General features: G+C 40.8%; 1 protein-coding gene across 5 annotated transcripts in view; it reads right to left on the reverse strand.

The window, feature by feature from the left end:
* Positions 1–22,918, reverse strand: part of LOC137629602 (latrophilin-like protein 1) — a 511,095-nt gene that overhangs the window by 270,263 nt on the left and 217,914 nt on the right. For all 5 annotated transcript variants that reach the window (XM_068361081.1, XM_068361085.1, XM_068361084.1 and 2 more), the window contains 3 exons: positions 19,265–19,437; positions 18,722–18,843; positions 18,390–18,490 (listed from right to left, as the gene is read on the reverse strand). In XM_068361081.1, the coding sequence (XP_068217182.1) occupies positions 18,390–18,490; positions 18,722–18,843; positions 19,265–19,437 (396 nt within the window). The remainder of the gene's footprint in view (positions 1–18,389; positions 18,491–18,721; positions 18,844–19,264; positions 19,438–22,918) is intronic.

The raw sequence follows: 22,918 nt of genomic DNA on the forward strand, positions 1-22,918 counted from the left end.
AAAAGAAAGATAAAAATAAGTATACATGGGTAAGAGTGGCAAATGGAAGAGTAGTAGAAAGGGCATTAATGGATTATGTGTTGATAACTAAAAGAATGTTTGGAAGATTGAAAGACGTGCATGTGTTTAGGGGTATGGCTAACGGTATGTCTGATCATTTTTTGGAGGAAGGAAAATTAGTTGTAGCAAAAGAGTGGGGGAATAGAGTAGGTGGATGTAAAAGGGAGCTAGTGAGGGTTGAAGAGCTAATAAAACCGGGGGTAAAAAGTAAATATCAGGAAAGGTTGAAAATGGCATATGACAAGGTGAGAGTAAGAGAAACTGGTAATTTAGAGGAGGAGTGGAAGTTAGCAAAAGAAAATTTTATTGGGATTGCAAGTGATGTATGTGGCAAGAAGGTTGTTGGAGGCAGCATGAGGAAGGGCAGTGAATGGTGGAATGAAGGAGTGAAGGTAAAAGTGGAAGAGAAAAAGAGGGCTTTTGAAGAATGGCTGCAGAGTAATAGTATAGAAAAGTAAGAAAAATATAGAGAGAAAAAGGTGGAAGTAAAGCGCAAGGTACGTGAGGCAAAGAGGGCAGCTGACCTAAGGTGGGGTCAGGGACTGGGTCAGTCATATGAAGAGAACAAGAAGTTTTGGAAAGAAGTGAAGAAAGTAAGGAAGGCTGGCGCAAGAATTGAAGAGACAGTGAAAGATGGAAATGGAAGGTTGTTAAAAGGAGAGGAGGCAAGGAAAAGGTGGGCGGAATATTTTGAAAGTTTGCTGAATGTTGAGCATAATAGGGAGGCAGATATAATTGATGTTCCAGGTGTTGAGGTGCCAGTGATGGGAGATGAGAATGCGAGAGAGATTACAATAGAGGAAGTGAGGAGAGCACTAGATGAAACGAGAGTAGGAAAAGCATCTGGTATGGATGGTGTGAAAGCTGAGATGTTGAAGGAAGGGGGTGTGACTGTACTTGAATGGTTGGTGAGATTGTTTAATATGTGTTTTGTGTTGTCAATGGTACCAGTAGATTGGGTTTGTGCGTGTATTGTACCACTATATAAGGGTAAGGGAGATGTGCATGAGTGTTGTAATTCAAGAGGTATTAGTTTGTTGAGTGTAGTTGGAGAAGTGTATGGTAGAGTAATGATTAATAGGATTAAGGATAAAACAGAGAATGCAATCTTGGAAGTACAGGGTGGTCTTATAAGAGGTAGGGGTTGTATGAATCAGATTTTTACAGTTAGGCAGATATGCGAGAAATATTTAGCAAAAGGTAAGGAGGTGTGTGTTGCGTTTATGGATCTGGAGAAAGCATATGATAGAGTTGATAGGGAAGCAATGTGGAATGTGATGAGGTTATATGGAGTTGGTGGAAGGTTGTTGCAAGCAGTAAAAAGTTTCTACAAAGGTAGTAAAGCATGTGTTAGAATAGGAAATGAAGTGAGCGATTGGTTTCCGGTGAGAGTGGGGCTGAGACAGGGATGTGTGATGTCGCCGTGGTTGTTTAACTTGTATGTTGATGGAGTGGTGAGAGAGGTGAATGCTCGAGTGCTTGGACGAGGATTAAAACTGGTAGACGAAAATGATCATGAATGGGAGGTAAATCAGTTGTTGTTTGCGGATGATACTGTACTGGTAGCAGACACAGAAGTGAAGCTTGCCCGACTAGTGACAGAATTTGGAAGGGTGTGTGAGAGAAGGAAGGTGAGAGTTAATGTGGGTAAGAGTAAGGTTATGAGATGTACGAGAAGGGAAGGTGGTGCAAGGTTGAATGTCATGTTGAATGGAGAGTTACTTGAGGAGGTGGATCAGTTTAAGTACTTGGGGTCTGTTGTTGCAGCAAATGGTGGAGTGGAAGCAGATGTACGTCAGAGAGTGAATGAAGGATGCAAAGTGTTGGGGGCAGTTAAGGGAGTAGTAAAAAATAGAGGGTTGGGCATGAATGCAAAGAGAGTTCTATATGAGAAAGTGATTGTACCAACTGTGATGTATGGATCAGAGTTGTAGGGAATGAAAGTGATGGAGAGACAGAAATTGAATGTGTTTGAGATGAAGTGTGTAAGGAGTATGGCTGGTGTATCTCAAGTAGATAGGGTTAGGAACGAAGTGGTGAGTGTGAGAACGGGTGTAAGAAATGAGTTAGCGGCTAGAGTGGATATGAATGTGTTGAGGTGGTTTGGCCATGTTGAGAAAATGGAAAAAAGCTGTCTGCTAAAGAAGGTGATGAATACAAGAGTTGATGGGAGAAGTACAAGAGGAAGGCCAAGGTTTGGGTGGATGGATGGTGTGAAGAAAGCTCTGGGTGATAGGAGGATAGATGTGAGAGAGGCAAGAGAGCGTGCTAGAAATAGGAATGAATGGCGAGCGATTGTGACGCAGTTTTGGTAGGCCCTGCTGCTTCCTCCGGTGCCTTAGATGACCGCGGAGGTAGCAGCAGTAGGGGATTCAGCATTTTGAAGCTTCATCTGAGATGGAATTGTGGGAGGTTGGGCTGTGGCACCCTAGCAGTACCAGCTGAACTCGGTTGAATCCCTTGTCAGGCTGGGAGGAACGTAGAGAGTAGTCCCCTTTTTGTTTTGTTTCTTTGTTGATGTCGGCTACCCCCCAAAATTGGGGGAAGTGCCTTGGTATATGGATGGATATAATGTATATATATATAACTATATATATATATATGTATGTATGTATGTATATGTATACATACATATACGTATATATATACATATATATACGTGTATATATATATATATATATATATATATATATATATATATATATATATATATATATATATATATATATAATGTATATATATATATATATATATATATATATATAATGTATATACATTTATATGTACATATATATATATATATATATATATATATATGTATATTTATGTGTGTATATATATATATAGATAGATAGATAGATAGATATGCATATATATATATATATATATATATATATATATATATATGTGTGTGAATATATATATATATATATATATATATATATATATATATATATATATATATATATATATATGTATGTATGTATATGTAATAGACATGGATGTGACATAGGTTTATTCCAGAAACTCCACCTGTAAAGAATATTTAGGAAATATTCCACATATATAACCGTAGTACGGCGTAGGCTAACATAAAGCCTGACAACCTGGGGGCACCAGGCAGAGACGCCCTCGAGAAGGATATATATATATATATATATATATATATATATATATATATATATATATATATGTGTGTGTGTGTGTGTGGATTTTGTTCCTGCTTCTAGCTAGTTGTTGATGTAACTATATTTTTCACATAATGTAGTAACTTTGCATCTTTGTATAAAAGGAAGGAATGATTACTTTGGAAACACACCTTTCTTGAGGAAATATTCATAATTTTAGTAAGGAAGTTTTAATTTTGGTCTCTTTTCTGGTCTTCGGCAGCTGACTCTCAACTTACCTTATTGAGCTAAAATTCTAGATATAGTAAATTTATATTAGGTATTTTCATTCAGTCGCTCAGATTATGCCATCCACCTCTCAGTGTTAGATATGCATCTAATTCTATGTCTGGCATTTTCTAATGTGAGTTTCAATACCACACAGTAATCAACAAGTTTTTATTCTCAATACCTTGTGGAATGATCTTCTGAATCATTTTAAGGAACTGGTTCAACTTCCTAAGTATAATTTTGATGCAAATGCAGCTTCACACATTTAATAGTTTATCAGTCATTTATGTAATTTACTATTTATATATCTCATCATTTTCTTAATTTCCCATATATAGTTTAGTCTTTAATTATTAATAGAAAATAATCCAACAAAGGCCACAGCAGTATGTTTTCCATGTTACCTTTAATAATAGTTAAATTTGCATTACGTAATTGTTGAGGCTATATACTTTGCATAAACTCCCATTAAGAAAATACTGTCATCGCTGTCTTACACCCTTTTTAAGAAAAAATTTCCTAAACTATTCCACATAATTGAAAGTAATCCTGATTGCAATTTAAACTTTACATATAGTTGTATTTCTATCTTTATCTCTTGTGAAGTCTTTTCTCAAATAAAATATAAAAAGTGACGGTGCCTTCGAAGTTCCTTCTGCCACAAAGATTGGGGCAGAGGCTACCCATTAACTGGAGTCAGATTTGATTTAAAGCTGTGACCCCAAATTCTTCTGGTTGAAAGTGTCTCCCTGTTTCTGGGCACAATATGTTCACTCCAGCAATAAGACTTACAGAACACTATCTAACAATGAGCCTTTAGAAAGAAAACTCCCAAAATTTTATAACTAGATACATACCTAGTATGGCTTTGGGAATGGTACAGTTGGGTAAGATTTGAAGGCCAACGATAATTAGCAATCTGAAAAACTGTATACTGTACATTGTACGCAATGAGCCACGGTACTTGAAATATAGTGTTGGATATTACTATCCAGGAAAAGGACTAATAGACTTCAAGTTCATTGTACCACCATATAATAAGTGAATTGGCTTCTGTATGCAAACCAAAAGCAAAATATCTAAATTGTAACAAAACAAAAGAATTAAAATATCAACTAATGAGAAAAGTCTCAAAAATGCTGGAATTTTTTTTGTATCGCATTTATGGAATTTAAAGAATATTCAAGAATATACAGTGGAAACTCTACATACGAATTTAATCTGTTCCAGAACCAACTTCGGATGTAAAAATGTTCAGATGTAGAAACGAATTTTCCCATAAGAATACATTGAAATAGGATTAATCTGTGGTTGAGCCCAAAAACCTATGATAACTTCTTAATAAACTACTACACATAATTTTCCCATGAGAATAATGCACACTAAATTAGATAATAGACATGTAAATAAGAAGAATTAGCAAAAAATGATAAATAAGAAACGGGTTTTTAGCGTCACTTTACCTTAGAAACTCCAGCGCAGGTGTTGTTAGTCTTGCTACGCAGAGAGGAGACGGACGGGCGGCAAGGAGGTAGAGAGGTTAACTACGATAAACGTTCACTACCGTAACTTATTCTAACTTACACTAAGTGAACTTTAACATAACTTAGCTTATTTTTTATTTTATTTTTATATTTTATATTTTTTTACATTTTCTTTTTTTCTTTTTGATAATTACGTAATTTTAATCACTTTCACTCTCTACACTTAAAATTGACTGAATTTCTTTCGCTTCACTCTTTTCCGTTTTCTTTGTTTCACTTTCTTCCGCTTCACTCTTTGCCGTTTTCTTCGAATCACTTACATCCTCTTCATCACGAGTTCGCTTCGCAGTTTTTTTAAAGAAATTATCGATAGATAATTGCTTGGTACGGCTTTTCAGAATGTTTCGAAAGTGAGTTAGGCAAACATCATCGAACTGCAAAACTACACGACAAACCTGCAATTTCTTTGGATGGTATTTGTCGATGAAGTTGACCACGTCTTGATATTTTCCTAACACCTCTTTTATATGCGCCGAACCTAACACATGTTCTACCTCCTCGCTCCCTTCCTCGTCATCACTCATGTGCTCAGACATAGCATGGAGTTCCTTGAGCTCATCCGTGGTAAGTTCGTCGTGATGTTCGGCGACGAGTTCCGTAACGTCATCTGCGTCGACCTCCAGACCCATGGACTTGCCAAGGGAGACGATTTCCTCTACGCCTTCCACTGCACCCACCACGGGATCAGGTTCGGGGTCAATATCTTCGAAATCTCGGGAAGCAACTGCATCAGGCCACAGCTTCTTCCAGGCAGAATTGAGGGTCCGTCGAGTTAATCCCACCCAAGCCTGATCTATGATCTTCAAGCAGTGCACGATGTTGAAGTGGCCCCTCCAAAATTCACGCAAAGTTAAGTTGGTGCTTTGCGTGACATTAAAGCACTGCTTAAATAAGTGCTTGGTGTACAGCTTCTTAAAATTAGAGATGACTTGCTGGTCCATGGGCTGGAGGATAGAGGTGGTATTCGGTGGAAGATACAGCACCTTCATGAACTTAAATTTATCGAAGATATCATCTTCAAGTCCGGGGGGGGGGGTGAGCGGGTGCATTGTCAAGGCATAGCAGGCACTTTAAAGGCAATTTCTGTTCATGAAGAAACTTCTTCACAGAAGGGCCGAAAACTTGGTTAACCCATTGCACAAAGAATTGCCTAGTGACCCAGGCCTTCGAGTAGGATCGCCTGAAAACAAGAAGCTGATCCTTATCGACGTTGTGTGCCTTAAAGGCCCTAGGGTTCTCTGAATGGTAAACCAGTAAGGGCTTGACTTTAAAGTCCCCGCTAGCGTTGGCACATAGGGCAAGAGTCAACCGATCCTTCATTGGCTTATGCCCAGGCAATTTCTTCTCTTCGGCGGTGATGTAGGTTCGACTCGGCATCTTCTTCCAAAACAGCCCGGTTTCATCACAATTAAACACTTGCTGCTCTACGTAGCCTTCTTCCTGCACGATCTTTTCGAAGTTCTTGACAAAGTCAGCTGCAGCCTTTGTGTCCGCACTAGCAGCCTCTCCGTAGCGAACAACTGAATGAATCCCGGACAGTTTCTTAAATTTCTCGAACCAGCTGCGAGATGCCTTGAAATCATCTGAGGAAGGCTCGGTTGAACTCTCCCCAGCATCACCCCCAGAGCTCTCCTCCTTCAAGTCCGTAAAGATGGCGTGCGCCTTCTCGCAGATGACGGTCTCGGTGATGGTGTCGCCAACGATCTCTCTGTCTTTGATCCACACTAGCAGAAGTCGTTCCATCTCTTCTATGATAGGGCTACGGCATTTTGAAATTATGGTGATCCCCTTAGAAGGTTTCACTGCTTTAATAGCTTCCTTCTGTTTAAGGATTGTCGAGATCGTCGACATATTACGGCCATACTGTTTAGCAATTTCACTCACGCGGACGCCACACACATGTTTTTCTATAATTTCCTGCTTAACCTCTAAAGAAAGCATTTCCTTCTTCCTTTTCTCACCACTACCACTACCACTGGCAAAACTAAGCCTTTTAGGATCCATACTTTACGTAAATTACCGTTAAAGGATGCACGTAAAAAATCACGATTAAAACAGAGTTAATAGCAGAACACACAGAGCACAACCACAAGAAGCCGACGAGCACAGAAGACTGACCCAAGCCGCGCTAATTGAGGGTCCCTCCGAGGTCGAAGTGCTGCCTTCTATCGGCGGAAATAAAAAAACACTTCAGGCGCTATGAGCACCGACTACGCGTACAAGTATTGTTTACTTCGGGTGTCGAAAAAAACATTCGGGTGTAGAGTAGGAACGTGTTCGAATTGTACTTCGCGTGTAGAAAAATTCGGATACAACCATACAACCGGTACGACGAAAATTGCTTACTTCGTGTGTCGAAATAAAATTCGGGTGTAGAGTCAAAAATTTGCTCGAATTTTACTTCGGATGTTGGAAAATTCGGATGTAGATACGTTCGTGTGTAGAGGTTCCACTGTATCCAGATTGTCTTAATCTGGATATACTGTATTCTCGAATTCTCAACCAAGAAAGACACCTGAAATTTTAAATGAACTGGATAAGTAAGTGAAAGTTTTTCAATTTAGGACATCTGGATGGGAGGGGGTGATTTATGGTTTAACTTCATCCCTCATAACTTACAAGATGAACTAATTTTAGCTAGATCTCTATTAACACTTTCTCAACATATAGTACAGAAGTTGCAACCGATAATGACAACTAGAATATAAATTGAATATTCCTGCCTTATAAGCCTATTAAGTTCTGTTCAAACTGATCCTTGTTCAAATTATATAATAATAATAATATCAATAATTTTTCAGCCAATTATACACAAACTATAAAACACTTAAAAACATGGTTGATATCTATTGTTTGGTAAGTACGAGAGAATGGGACGACGTTCAATGGCTTCCTTCTGCTACCCACTTTAGTATGTTTGTAAATGGACTGGGTTAACAAACTGTTATATCAATATCTAAAACAGTGCCAATGGCTATACAATGCATTTCTAGATCAATAACGTTACGGAGGAAACCTTGCTATGATATAAATGCTATAACAAATTTTGAAATAAAGTTATACAGTTTTTGTCTTCTTGGGGATTCTGGAACAGTTTTTACAAGATTAATACATTGATGCTTAGGAACATAGTGTAAAAGGGATGAGCAAAATTATTCTGCTAGGCTCCTAAGGCAACAAAAGTATATCCAAGATTGAATTTCTAACATATTACCAAGAAATAACATCAAGTCTATTAAATATTGTTTTTGTTATAATTCTTGTTAATCTAGTTTTTAAGTATAATGCCTCTTTTTTTATTTCTATTAATTCTTATGCTGTCTGGAGACATTGAGCGAAATCCGGGACCAGTACGTCCTAGATTTCGTCAATATCGTCTTCTGTATTGCAATATTTGTGGTCTTCATGCAAATATCCAAGACCTTACAGTTGTGTCCAGACAGTATGATATTCTTTTGTGCTCAGAAACTTTGGTTTCTAATATGAAGCACTCATCTGAGCTCCTTATAGCTGATTTTAAGAAGCCAATAATGTTGAAACAGGATGCCATCCCTAGGGCCAGGGGAATGGCGTTGTATATTAGGACCGAGTACCCTGCTTCTCATAAATCCTGCTATCAATGTGGATGTCATGAGATTCAGGTAGTAAAAGTTTGTGGCAGGCATAACAACTTTTATTTGTGTTCGATCTACCGGAATCCAGACATGGATGATTCTATCTTCGATTGTCTTCTTACCATTATGGCTAAGATACAAGAAGATGATAGAAAGGCTTCTTCTGTCTTTGTTGGTGATTTTAATGCTCACCATAGGGAGTGGTTAAGTTCTATCTCTCCAACCGATCGCCATGGCTTAAGAGCTTTAGACTTTGCCTCTGAATCAGGCTGTTAGCAAATCATAAATGAAGCTACTCACAGGTCTTGTAATTGCTTGGACCTTGTATACACTGACTCCCCTGGCGTTATAACTAGTAAGGTTGGTTCTCCAGTCGGGACATCTGATTTCATTAGTAGTGAAGCCTGAGCAGCCTGTCCCTGATATATCATACTCTTGCAAAATTTATATGAAATCCCAGGCAGACTGGAATGGGATTTTGCATGATCTTTTGTGCTTGAATTGGTCACAATTATATAGTAGTGTAGATCCTGTTGTCCTATTGAATGAAAATCTAGTCAACATAATTGATAGGCGTATCCCTTCTCGTGTGCTAAGGTACCAAGTGAAGGACAAACCGTGGTTCAATGATGATTGTAGACGTGCTTTTTAGAGAAGCAGGAGGCCTATCATCTTTGGAAGGGTAACAGATTAGATTTGACCAGGAACAACTATACTCAGCTTTGAGCTTTTGCTCAGAGAGTTTTTGCCTCAACTGAAAAGGAGTGCAATTTAACCATAAAAGAAACCCTTTCTGGTACAACTCAGGAACATAAATGGTGGTCTACCCTTAAATCTGCACTCTTTGGTGTAGATGCAACAGTTCCTCCTTTACTTAAACCAGATGGCTCAGTCACTCACTGTACAAAGGAAAAGGCAACCCTTTTGGCTGATGTTTTTGACAGTAAACAGAGTAATGAAAAACTTGAACTTCCTCATTCCTGTTTTCCTGAGGCTAAACTAACTAGTTTAGCTTTTCGATCTCGTGAGATTAAAGCTCTGTTGATGGACCTTGATGCTTATGGAAGTGTAGACCCAAATGGTATTTCTCCTTTGTTTTTTATAAAGTCAGCAGATTTCTTAGCTCCAAAGTTATCTGTTATTTTGCGCAAGTTAGCAAGAAGAGGAGCTTTTAGCACTTGTTGGAGAATTGGTAATGTTACTCCTCTATGTAAATGTGTTTGTGGTAGCTCAAGTCCCACTGATTACCGCCCAATTTCCATAACTCCCATATTATCTAAAGTTTTTGAACGTCTTCTGGTAAAACGTCTTAATAGGTTTGCTGAAGGTAATCATCTACTCCCTAGTTTGCAATTTTGTTTTCGTAAAGGCCTTGGAGTATGTGATGCCCTTCTTACAATCTCCAGTGTTGTACAGAAATCCCTTGATTGTGGTCATGAAGTTCGTATGATTGGCATTGATTTTGGTGCTGCCTTTGACCATGTTAATCATGAGGCCCTTGTTTACAAACTCACAGTTGGGAGTGGGTGGGTTGTTTCTTAGCATTATTATTGATTTTTTAAGCAATAGATCTCAAAGAGTTGCTGTTGATGGGCACCATAGTGAGTATAGGAATGTGATATCTGGTCTTCCACAGGGTAGTGTTCTTGGCCCATTACTTTTCATACTATATACACATGACATTTGATTTGGCCTAGAAATGATATTTTCATAATAAAATAAATTTTTGTACATACTTACCCGCTGGTTATATAAGAATGGCTAAAGTCCCTGACGCTCCGGCAGAACTATTCAAAACTCGCGGCTATCGCAGATATGCCAGGTGTACACTAGCACCCTGGTGGACTACGGGTTGAACTAATCCAACCTATTCAGATTTTCCTTGCCCCTTGGTCTCTAGAGGGGAGGAGGGTGGGATTATAACTTATATAACCAGCGGGTAAGTATGTTCAAAAATTTATTTTATTATGAAAATATCATTTTTAAACATAAAACTTACCCGCTGGTTATATAAGAATGGCTGATTGACACCCTTGGTGGCAGGTCAGAGACAGCAATTTGATTGGAAATTCACTTAATAGTTACACATAACCAATATAAGAGGTTCGTACCTGATAAGGAAGCAGACTGCAATGGTTCTCTGCCTCATTTTGTCTGCTATCATTAGAAGATCCAGCGGTCCACCCAGGGGGCTGATGATCTCTAGAAGCTGTCAAACGGTGCCATAACCTATAACATGACAGGACCTCAACTAATACCCTTGTTCCGGGCGCTCTCAAGGAACAACATGACCACCTGACCAAATCAACAGATTGCAGAAGACTGTCGACCAATCTCCACATACAACCATAAAACAACAAAGATCCAAGAGAAAGAAAAGGGTACTAGGAATTAGGGGAACATAGTGGTAGATCCTTCACCTACTACTGCATTTGCAGCAACAAATGGACCCAAAGTGTAGCAGTCCTCATAAAGAGTCTGAACATGTTTTAAGTAATGGGATGCGAATACAGACTTACTTCTCCAAAAAGTCGCATCCATTATGCTTTGCAGAGAACGATTTTGTTTAAAAGCTACCAAAGTAGCCACTGCTCTTACTTCGTGTGCCTTCACCTTGAGCAGTAAGATCTGCCTCATCACACTCTGAATGAGCTTCTCTAATTAAAAGCCTTATAAAAAAGGATAGAGCATTCTTCGACATAGGCTGCGAGGGCTTCTTGACTGCACACCAGAGCGCCTCCGAGCTGCCTCTCAAGCTCTTTGTTCTGTCCAAATATACTCTTAAAGCTCTAACCGGACAGAGTACTTTTTCTATTTCATCGCCCACCATGTCATAGAGATTAGTAATTTCAAAAGACTTGGGCCATGGACAAGAAGGGAGTTCATTCTTGGCCAGAAAACCCTGCTGCAAGGAACATATCGCTTTCCCGTTTCTGAATCCAATGTTCTTGCTGAAAGCATGGAGCTCACTGACTCTTTTAGCCGTCGCCAAACTCACTAAGAAAAGGGTCTTCAAAGTCATATCTTTAAAAGTGGCCGAGTGCAGAGGTTCGAACCTGTCACTCATAAGGAATCTAAGTACCACATCCCAATTCCAAGCAGGTGATACCTGATGACATATCTTAGATGTTTCAAAAGACCTAAATAAGTCTTGTAAATCTTTATTGTTGGAGATATCCAGATTCCTATGTCTGAAAACAGTTGCCAGCATACTTCTGTATTCTTTAATCGTCAAGGCAGAGAAGTTACGCTTATTCCTAAGCTCTAAAAAGAAATCGGCAATCTGTGTTATAGAGGTATTGGACGAAAAAACCGAGTTAGCCCTACACCATTCTCTGAATACCTCCAATTTGGACTGATACACCCTGATGGTAGAAGCTCTCCTTGCTCTTGCAATAGCCTTGGCTGCCTCCTTCGAAAAACCTCTAGATCTTGTGAGTTTTTCGATAGTCTAAAGGCAGTCAGACGTAGAGCTCGGAGGTTTTGGTGATTTCTTGCCAAATGGGGCTGTCTGAGAAGATCTGCTCTTAACGGAAGGCTTCTCGACACGTCCACTATCCACTCCAGTACCTCCGTGAACCAGACCCTTGACGGCCAGAAAGGAGCAATTAGGGTCATCCTGGTCCCCTTGTGAGATACAAACTTTTGCACCACTTTGTATAGGATCTTGAAGGGTGGAAACGTGTACATATCCATGTGTGTCCAATCTAACAGGAACGCGTCTATGTGAGCTGCCTCGGGATCCGAAACTGGAGAGCAATACGTTCCCAGTCTCTTTGTCTTGGAGGTTGCTAACAGATCTATGAGGGGACGACCCCATAACCGCCACAGCTTCTTGCAAACGTCCAGATGTAGCGTCCATTCTGTAGACAGAACTTGGTCCCTCCGGCTGAGCCTGTCCGCACTCACATTCTTGACTCCTTGAATGAACCGTGTCAATAAAAGAATCCTCCTTTCCTTTGCCCAAAGGAGAAGAGATCTCGCTAACTCGTACAGAGACTTCAAGTGGGTCCCCCCCTGCTTTGCTATATACGCTAGGGCCGTGGTGCTGTCCGCATTGACTTGAACCACCTTGTCTAGGACCAGGTCCTCGAATACTTTGAGGGCTAAGTGCACCGTTAAGAGCTTCTTCTGATTGATATGAAGAGCCTCCTGTTCCTTTGTCCAATGCCCTGATATCTCTCTTTTTCCCAATGTTGCTCCCCACCCCGAATTTGAGGCGTCTGAAAACAACACGAGGTCTGGGTTCCTCTGCTCCAACGAGAGGCCTTCGTTGAGTCTGTGAGCGTTGTTCCACCATCGAAGACGTGCTCTGATCGTACTCGTAACGGGAATACTCTCCCTGTCAAGACTGTCTCCCCTCTTCCAATGAGCATTGAGGTGAAATTGAAGGGGGCGTAGGTGCAGTCTCCCCAGAGATACAAACTTCTCTAGAGACAAGAGGGTTCCCAGAAGACTCATCCATTCTCTTACTGAAGTGACTTTCTTCTTCATAAAGGCCTCCAGCCTTAGAAGTGCTAACTGAACTCTTGCAGGCGACGGAAAAGCCTGAAAATCCTGACTCCGAATCTCCATCCCCAAATAAAGGATCTTCTGGGATGGAGTCAGCTGTGACTTCTTTGGGCTCACTAGGAGTCCCAATTCTTTTATCAAATCTAGAGTCAACTGAAGGTCCTTCAAACAGCGATCGAGCGAGGGAGCTCTTATCAGCCAATCGTCCAAGTAAAAGGAGGCTCTGATGCCTCTCGAGTGCAGCATGCTCGCCACATTCATCATTAGTTTCGTGAAAATCAGAGGAGCTGTGCAGAGGCCGAAACATAGGGCTCGGAACTGGAAGACGTCCTTCCCGTATACGTATCTCAGGTAACGTCTGCAGCTTGGATGTATCGGAACATGGAAATAAGCGTCCTGGAGGTCCAATGATACCATCCAGTCGCCTTTCCTCACTGCTGCCAGCACAGTCTTCTGAGTCTCCATGGTGAATTTTGAGTTCTGGATGTAGCAGTTGAGGGCGCTTACAACCAGAACCGGTCTCCATTCCCCTGAACTCTTGGGAACTAGGAACAAGCGGTTGTAAAACCCTGGAGAGCAATACGTTCCCAGTCTCTTTGTCTTGGAGGTTGCTAACAGATCTATGAGGGGACGACCCCATAACCGCCACAGCTTCTTGCAAACGTCCAGATGTAGCGTCCATTCTGTAGACAGAACTTGGTCCCTCCGGCTGAGCCTGTCCGCACTCACATTCTTGACTCCTTGAATGAACCGGTCTCCATTCCCCTGAACTCTTGGGAACTAGGAACAAGCGGTTGTAAAACCCTGGAGACTCCAAGTCCCGCACCCTCTCTATCGCTCTCTTTTCCAGCAGAAGCGACACCTGAAGCTGCATGGCTTGCCTCTTCGGTTCTCTCTTGTACTTGTTTGGGCGAAAGATCCACAGGATCTGCGGCTAAAGGAGGTTTTAATAAGAACGGAATCTTGTATCCTTCCTTTAGAAGACATACAGACCAAGGGTCCGCTCCCTTCTTCTCCCAGGCCTGCCAGAAGTAATTTAGCCTGGCTCCCACTGCTGCTTGAAGAGGAGAGCAGTCAGACCCTGCCTCGACTGGGCTTGGCTCCTCTTTTCTTTGACTTCCTTGCCTCCGATTTGAAATTACTTCTCCCTGCAGGTTTGCCTCAAAAGGGCTGAGCAGAATGAGAATATGATGTCCCCTCCTTAGTTCTACGAGAAGAGAAGGACGTAGGCAAAACCTTACTGGCTGTTTTAGTAACCAAATCATGAGTAGCTTTCTGAGTCAAATTTGCAGCCACTTCCTTCACTAAGTCCTGCGGAAAAAGAGCCGAAGACATGAGCGCAAAAAGCAACTCCGATCTCTGACATGGAGTGACCCCCGCAGAGAGGAAGGAACACAAAGCTGCTCTCTTCTTTATAACTCCTGCAGTAAACAGAGCAGCCAGCTCGTTAGAACCATCCCTAACTGCCTTGTCCATACAAGACATAAGCTGGATAAGATTACTCGTGTCCGTGTCCTTCATTTCGGTTACTTTTCTGCTTAAGGCTCCCAGTGACCAGCCAAGAAAATTAAATACCTCAAAAGCCCTGAACAATCCTTTCAAGAGATGGTCAAACTCCGACACTGACCACCACACTTTAGTCTTCCTTATGGCCAGGCGACGGGAAGAGTCCACCAGGTTTGAGAAGTCTCCCTGCGCAAACGCCGGAACTCCCAAACCCAAGACCTCCCCCGTCTCATACCAAACGTTCGACTTAGAAGCTAACTTGGCTGGTGGAAAAGCGAAGCCTGTCTTGCTCAGAGCTTTCTTTGAATCCATCCATGCTCCCATTAATTTCAATGCTCTCTTAGAAGAGCAGGAAAGCACCATTTTTGTATAAAAGGATGTCTTTGCTGCTTTACCTAAGGTAAATTCAGAAGGGGGAGATCGCGGAGCAACTGGTGTAAAATTGTCTGGAAGTAATTCCGTGAAGACTGGCATTAGCTTTTTGAAGTCCACAGAATGTTGAGGTGGTGTCTCCTCTTCTCCCTCCGAGATATCATCCAATTGTTCCTCCTGAGAGAAAACCTCATCCGGATCTTCCTCCAACAAATCAGTGATTGGAGCTGTGCTTTGATCAAAACGTTGACCTTCCTGTGCAAGCGCATCAGTGGCGACATGGGCGCGCTTGCGTTGTTCCATATCCACATCCAACTGGCAGTCACTCACCTTGCGTTTGCTGTCACGATTGGTTTTACTATGGGAAGAATGTAGCTGGCGCTGACGTTCCGCCCATTCATGACTAGACTGGCTTGGGTCGTCACGCTGACGCTTGGCGCCTGCCTGGCGCTGCCGCTGACGCTCCGCGGCTTCATCAATTAACTCCTGAGCTTCGTCACGCTGCCGCTGACGCTCCGCATTGCACCTGCTCCCATCCTGCCGCTTAGCGGTTCGCTCCGCTATTTGGCGAGCGTCATCACGCTTGGACTGACGATCGGCTGTATGAGCTTTTAATAGATGTTGTGAAACAGGGCTCTGCCGAGACAAATCTACTTCAACCTGCCGCTGAGCAGTGAAACTGGGAGACCGCCTGTGCGATATTACGTCAGCCCCAGAGACAACAGGCCGCCTGTGCGACAACGAGTCTACCATGGAAGACTGACGCCCAGGCGCACTGCCAACAGCCGGTAGATAAGACTGCATCATCGACGAGAGCTGCTGTTTCATGACCAACAACATAGACCACTTTGGATCACCTTGAGGCGATAATCGCGCTGCCTTTTCTACAGCGAATTCGCCTTCTTCATCGCTCTTCAACCGTTCACCCCTTTCAGGAGAAGAGTACCAGTCCGAAGGGAGAGGCGGAGCATAAACCGTCACACCCGAACCAGATATTAACTCCGCATTCGAATCAACTACTTTATCTCCATCGGAACCCACATTCGAGCGCTTCGCAGGCGAACACTCGTCAAGGGACCGAAAACGTTCAGGTGTCTCCCAATGACTACAGCCTGGCTGTTGCGGAGAGGAAACGTACCACTGTTCCACTGACTGAACTTTCCTCTTAATCGGTCTAGAGGCTTTACGCCACATATCGTCACGTGACCCTTCATCTGAAGAAGGGGACAAAGCACTAACCTCACTTTTTCTATGGTGAGGGTGAGCGACCTGAGCTACGGCAGCAGGATCACTCGAGGGAACGTCTACGCGATTGGTGAAGCCTCTCGTTCCCTTTCGCCGTTCGACATAACTTCACCCCTTCCAGGAGCTTGACAGAGGTCTTAGGCTAGGCGAACGACAGGATCGCCCAGGCACGCCCTCCACAACACCTAATATATTTGTCGAACTTTTAACACTTGATTGATCACTAGTACGACCACCTTTAAGTAAATTAATTTCTGTCATAATTTGTTTTTTGTCCGCCACTAAAGATTCAACTCTCACACCAAGAGCTTGAATTGAGGACATCTCCCTCATCGTAGGTTCATTAGGCTCTTGATCTACCACTACAGGGGAAGGAATAGGATTAATGACATCAGACACAGATAAATCCACAGAACGGGAAGAACTACATCTAATCCTATATCTCTCTAATTTCTGAGTATAACGCTCATAAGCTACCCACTGACTTTCAGTTAACGAAGAACATTCTTCACACCGATCCCGAAAAGCACACTATTTTCCCCTACATTTAAAATAAATTGTGTGCGGATCAACAGAACCTTTAGGAAGGCGAGTCTGACAACCCTTACTACACTTCCTATATACAGGGGAGGGGTCGACCATATTGAAAAGTGACGAAAGAAAATTAAACAATAACAAAGGTCAAAATAACCAAATAACCCCAAAATAATAAAGATTTCAAGAAAAATTGAAAAGGAAAGCACCAAAGTGAAAGCCAAAAACAAAAAGACAGAGTACATCACCAAATAAACTGTCCAATTGAATGTAAATAGCGAGTGAATTTTCAACGTTCTGGCCAGTATGGCCGGCAGAGAAAATCTAAATAGGTTGGATTACTTCTACCTGTAGTCCACCAGGCCGCTAGTGTACACCTGGTATATCTACAATAGCCGCGAGTTTTGAATAGTTCTGCCGGAGCGTCAGGGACTTTAGCCATTCTTATATAGCCAGCGGGTAAGTTTTATGTTTAAAAAACAAGCTTGTTGCATATGCAGATGATGCTACTCTCTTTGCATCAATTCCATCTCCTGAATATAGATCTGGGGTTGCTGAATCCCTTAATAGAGATTTAGCTAAAATTAGTGCATGGTGCAAATTATGGGATATGAAGTTGAATCCTAACAAAACTCAAAGTATGATTGTAAGTAGGTCAAGGACGGTGGCTCCTCAACATCTGGATCTCAGTATTGATAATGTTTCTTTAAATTTGCATGGTTCTTTTAAAATTCTAGGTGTGATTCTCAACAACAAATTTACTTTTGAGAAACACATTAGGTCTGTGTCTTCTTCAATTGCACAAAAAATTGGCTTATTGAGAAAGTCTTTTAAAATTTTCGGTGATCAATCTATTCTGAAGAAGTGTTTTAATTCTTTCATTCTACCTTGTTTTGAGTATTGTTCTGCTGTCTGGTGTTTAGCTGCTGATTCTCATCTTAATTTGTTGGACAGAAACTTTCGGTCTATTAAATTTCTTATTCCTGATCGTTCAATTAGTTCATTATGCAGGTTGCATAAAATTTTTCATAACTCTGATCATCCTTTACATTCAGATCCCCTGGACAATTTTATCCTGTTCGTAATACTAGGCAGGCAGTTAATTCTAATAGCCAAGCATTCTCCATCATGAGGCTCAATACTACACAGTATTCTATAAGTTTTATTCCACCTGTTACTAAGTTGTGGAATGATCTTCCTAATCGGGTAGTTGAATCAGTAGAACTTCAAAAGTTCAAAGTTGGAGCAAATGTATTTATGTTGACCAGGCTGACATGAGTCTTTTTATAGTTTATATATGACATATCTGTTTTTGACGTTGTTAATAGTTTATATAGGACATATCTGTTTTGACGCTGTTACTGTTTTTAGAATGATATACAGTATTGTTAATTTATTCTCATCATTTATTCATTTCCTTACTTCCTTTCCTCACTGGGCTATTTTTCCCTGTTGGAGCCCTTAGGCTTATAGCATCTTGCTTTTCCAACTAGGGTTGTAGCTTGGCTAGCAATAATAATAATAATAATAATAATAATAATAATAATAATAATAATAATAATAATAATTCTTTTGGGTAATTATTCTAGCCAAATTTGACTTACCACTTTCGGTCAACGTCTTGAACGAAATATCAATGGTGAAAGAATTGTTTACCAAGGTCGTATTATGGTGTATCACCATTCGGGATGAATTTTCAAGGAATCTGTTGGAGAGTTAAAAGTAATCCTATTTAATGTGTATAAGAAAAGGGGAAAAAATTCTATGTCTCAAATTGTTTTTTTACTGATGGAACTATCCCCTACGAGATAAAAAAAAAAAAATGTTGATATTACAGTAGTTATGATTTTTCATATAAAGATTGAGTCACTGAAATAGTTGTGGTTCAGATAAATATTCTTATTAAAATGTAATGAAACATCACTTACTAATTTACCTTGGTATAATTCCTTTTACATTTAGAAATGTCAATTGTTCTCTTTCCTCTTCGTTGTCAATATTTCTACAGGTATAAATACCGGCATGGTGTGGACCCACATTTTGGAACAACAGTGACCCCTTGTGTAAAAGCAAGGAAAAACGATAATTAGCCTTCAAGGAGTAGAGCATTTAACTAAGTATTCACCTTATGTCCTTTGTTAAACAATGAAACATAATCTACTGGGTAACTCATACATATCATGACTAGATTGGATAGATGTTGAGAAATTTGTGTTTGCTAAAGAAGTTTATAGAGTAAATATACATAGCACAAATATGTCCTTTTCAATTCATGATGTTATTATTTCACAAAAGAAATGATTACACACAATCCAATTCTTGTGGGTCAAATTGTATAAACTATATAATACGATTTTACCTGATCATCTAAAAGAAGAAACAAGATATAATAAAATAAAACTAATTCCAAATTGCCGCAGATCGACCAATAGCTTACTTTTTCTCAAGGAATTGGCAGACTATAACAGGGAATACTTACATTTTCAATTTTCACTCCACGTAAGCTTTTCTTCCCTCCCACTCTGCACCACTCAACCTGAGGCTCAGGGAGGAAACATGTCATCATCACATTGCTGGCTTTGCTGACAGGCCAAAGTTTCACTATATGACCATTTCTACTTGTAATTTTTGTGTTGTCTGGCAGCCTGGCACCTTCAGAAAGAAGTACATGAAAATTGAAAATATGAAGCAGTGCAGATATTTAAAGAGACATATTTCAGGTAATATATACATATATGTATTATTATTATTATCATTACTTGCTAAGATGTAACCCTAGTTGGAAAAGCAGGATGCTACAAGCCCAGGGGCTCCAACAGGGAAAATAGCCCATTGAGGAAAGGAAACAAGGAAAAATAGAAAAAATTATGAACAGTAACAATATTAAAATAAATATCTCCTATATAAACTCTAGACTTTAACAAAACAAGAGGAAGAGAAATTAGATAGAATAGTATGCCTCAAGCAAGAGAACTCTAACCCAAGACAGTGGAGGACCATGGTACAGAGCTATGGCACTACCAAAGACTGGAGAACAATGGTTTGAATTTTTTATGTGTGTATACATATATATCTATACAGTCAGATATATACATACATACATAGATATATATATATATATATATATATATATATATATATATATATATATATATATATATATATATATGGATGGTGTGAGAGCTGAGATGTTGAAGGAAGGGGGTGTGACTGTATTTGAATGGTTGGTGAGATTGTTTAATACGTGTTTTGTGTTGTCAATGGTACCAGTAGATTGGGTTTGTGCATGTATTTTACCACTATATAAGGGTAAGGGAGATGTGCACGAGTGTTGTAATTCAAGAGGTATTAGTTTGTTGAGTGTAGTTGGAAAAGTGTATGGTAGAGTAATGATTAATAGGATTAAGGATAAAACAGAGAATGCAATCTTAGAAGTACAGGGTGGTTTTAGAAGAGGTAGGGTTGTATGAATCAGATTTTTACAGTTAGGCAGATATGCGAGAAATATTTAGCAAAAGGTAAGGAGGTGTATGTTGCGTTTATGGATCTGGAGAGAGCGTATGATAGAGTTGATAGGGAAGCAATGTGGAATGTGATGAGGTTATATGGAGTTGGTGGAAGGTTGTTGCAAGCAGTGAAAAGTTTCTACAAAGGTAGTAAAGTATGTGTTAGAATAGGAAATGAAGTGAGTGATTGGTTTCCGGTGAGAGTGGGGCTGAGACAGGGATGTGTGATGTCACCATGGTTGTTTAACTTGTATGTTGATGGAGTGGTGAGAGAGGTGAATGCTCGAGTGCTTGGACGAGGATTAAAACTGGTAGACGAGAATGACCATGAATGGGAGGTAAATCAGTTGTTGTTTGCGGATGATACTGTACAGGTTGCAGACACAGAAAAGAAGCTTGACCGACTAGTGACAGAATTTGGAAGGGTGTGTGAGAGAAGGAAGTTGAGAGTTAATGTGGGTAAGAGGAAGGTTATGAGATGTATGAGAAGGGAAGGTGGTGCAAGGTTGAATGTCATGTTGAATGGAGAGTTACGTGAGGAGGTGGATCCGTTTAAGTACTTGAAGTCTGTTGTTGCAGCAAATGGTGGAGTGGAAGCAGATGCACGTCAGAGAGTGAATGAAGGTTGCAAAGTGTTGGGGGCAGTTAAGGGAGTAGTAAAAATAAAGGGTTGGGCATGAATGTAAAGAGAGTTCTATATGAGACAGTTATTGTACCAACTGTGATGTATGGATCGGAGTTGTGGGGAATGAAAGTGACGGAGAGACAGAAATTGAATGTGTTTGAGATGAAGTGTCTAAGGAGTATGGCTGGTGTATCTCGAGTAGATAGGGTTAGGAACGAAGTGGTGAGGGTAAGAACGGGTGTAAGAAATGAGTTAGCAGCTAGAGTGGATATAAATGTGTTGAGGTGGTTTGGCCATGTTGAGAGAATGGAAAATGGCTGTCTGCTAAAGAAGGTGATGAATACAAGAGTTGATGGGAGAAGTACAAGAGGAAGGCCAAGATTTGGGTGGATGGATGGAGTGAAGAAAGCTCTAGGTGATAGGAAGATAGATGTGAGAGAGGCAAGAGAGCGTGCTAGAAATAGGAATGAATGGCGAGCGATTGTGACGCAGTTCCGGTAGGCCCTGCTGCTTCCTCCAGTGCCTTAGATGACCGCGGAGGTAGCAGCAGTAGGGGATTCAGCATTATGAAGCTTCATCTGTGGTGGATAACGGGGGAGGGTGGGCTGTGGCACCCTAGCAGTACCAACTGAACTCGGTTGAATCCCTTGTCAGGCTGGGAGGAACGTAGAGAGTAGAGGTCCCCTTTTTATTTTGTTTCATTTGTTGATGTCGGCTACCTCCCAAAATTGGGGGAAGTGCCTTGGTATATGTATGTATGATATATATACAGTGTGTATATATATATATATATATATATATATATATATATATATATATATATATATATATATATATATATATATATATATCATGACATTATATATATATATATCATGACAAAGTCATAGATAATTTGTATTTTTCCTAACTATACAAACATTAGCTATTTAATAGGGGTATTACTTTCGGCATAGCTGAAATGACAAGCCATTAATTTTCAACGAGGGTTAACTACCCACACCGCTAGTTAACGGGGATAGGGGACCGCCCCCCCCCCCCCTCACACACCTGTGATTGAGCTCACTTTGCTTGGAGGCAGGACTTCAAAGGGGATAGGGATGGCAGGTAAGTTTGCTTAAATAGCTAAGGTTTGTATAGTTAGGAAAAATATAAATTATCTACGAATTTGTCATTTGTTCCGTAACTGAAATACAAACTACGCTATTTAATAGGGGTGACTCACCCATTAGGAAGGGTGGACATCCCAGCCAATCTGGCTTTGGCTTTACCAGGGGGCTCCTTATCTGAGTATATCTGTACTCAAAAATAAGGAGTCCCTGCACCTCGCTAAAACCTTGCTACGCAAGGTCCACGGCCTACGCAAGCTGGGTGTTGAGGTATGTAGAAGTGTGACTGTCCTGGTAAAGTAAATTCTGAGTTCTTTAGAAGGAAAAACTGTGTAACTAGGACTATCCAAATACCACCTCGTCAGGGTATGGGGACGCAACAGTATTAGTCTTAATACTAGGTACACAAGGGAGCATGGTTTACCTGCAGTGGTTTGAGGTCAGCTGTACAGAGAACCCAGGATGCTGCTTTCCCCAAGAGAGGGGATGATGAAGAAAAGAATAAGGGCCAGTCAACCCTTTTCATTCACACAGACTAAAACCGGGTAACAATGCCCTCAACCTTCTGCTACCTGTCCAAAAATGAGCTTGAAGTTTTAAACCAGCTGTTGTGCAGCCACCAGAGGACTGATAGAGAACATATCGAGTCTCCTGTGGGTCACGTCTTGCATGTAGTGGGATGTGGATGTGGTATGACGATTCCACACCCCAGCTTGAAGAACCCGCATCACTGAGAAGTTTCTCTTGAATGCTAAGGACGTAGCTACGCTCTTGACATCAAGAGCTCTGGGGTAACGTGAAGGCGGAGGGTCTGGATTCAATGCATGGTCTATGACCTTGCGAATCCATGCTGAGATGGTGTTCTTGGTGACCCTTCTCTTGGTCCTTCCTGT

The sequence above is a fragment of the Palaemon carinicauda genome, chromosome 37, assembly GCF_036898095.1.
Source record: "Palaemon carinicauda isolate YSFRI2023 chromosome 37, ASM3689809v2, whole genome shotgun sequence".
NCBI classification, from domain to species: domain Eukaryota; kingdom Metazoa; phylum Arthropoda; class Malacostraca; order Decapoda; family Palaemonidae; genus Palaemon; species Palaemon carinicauda.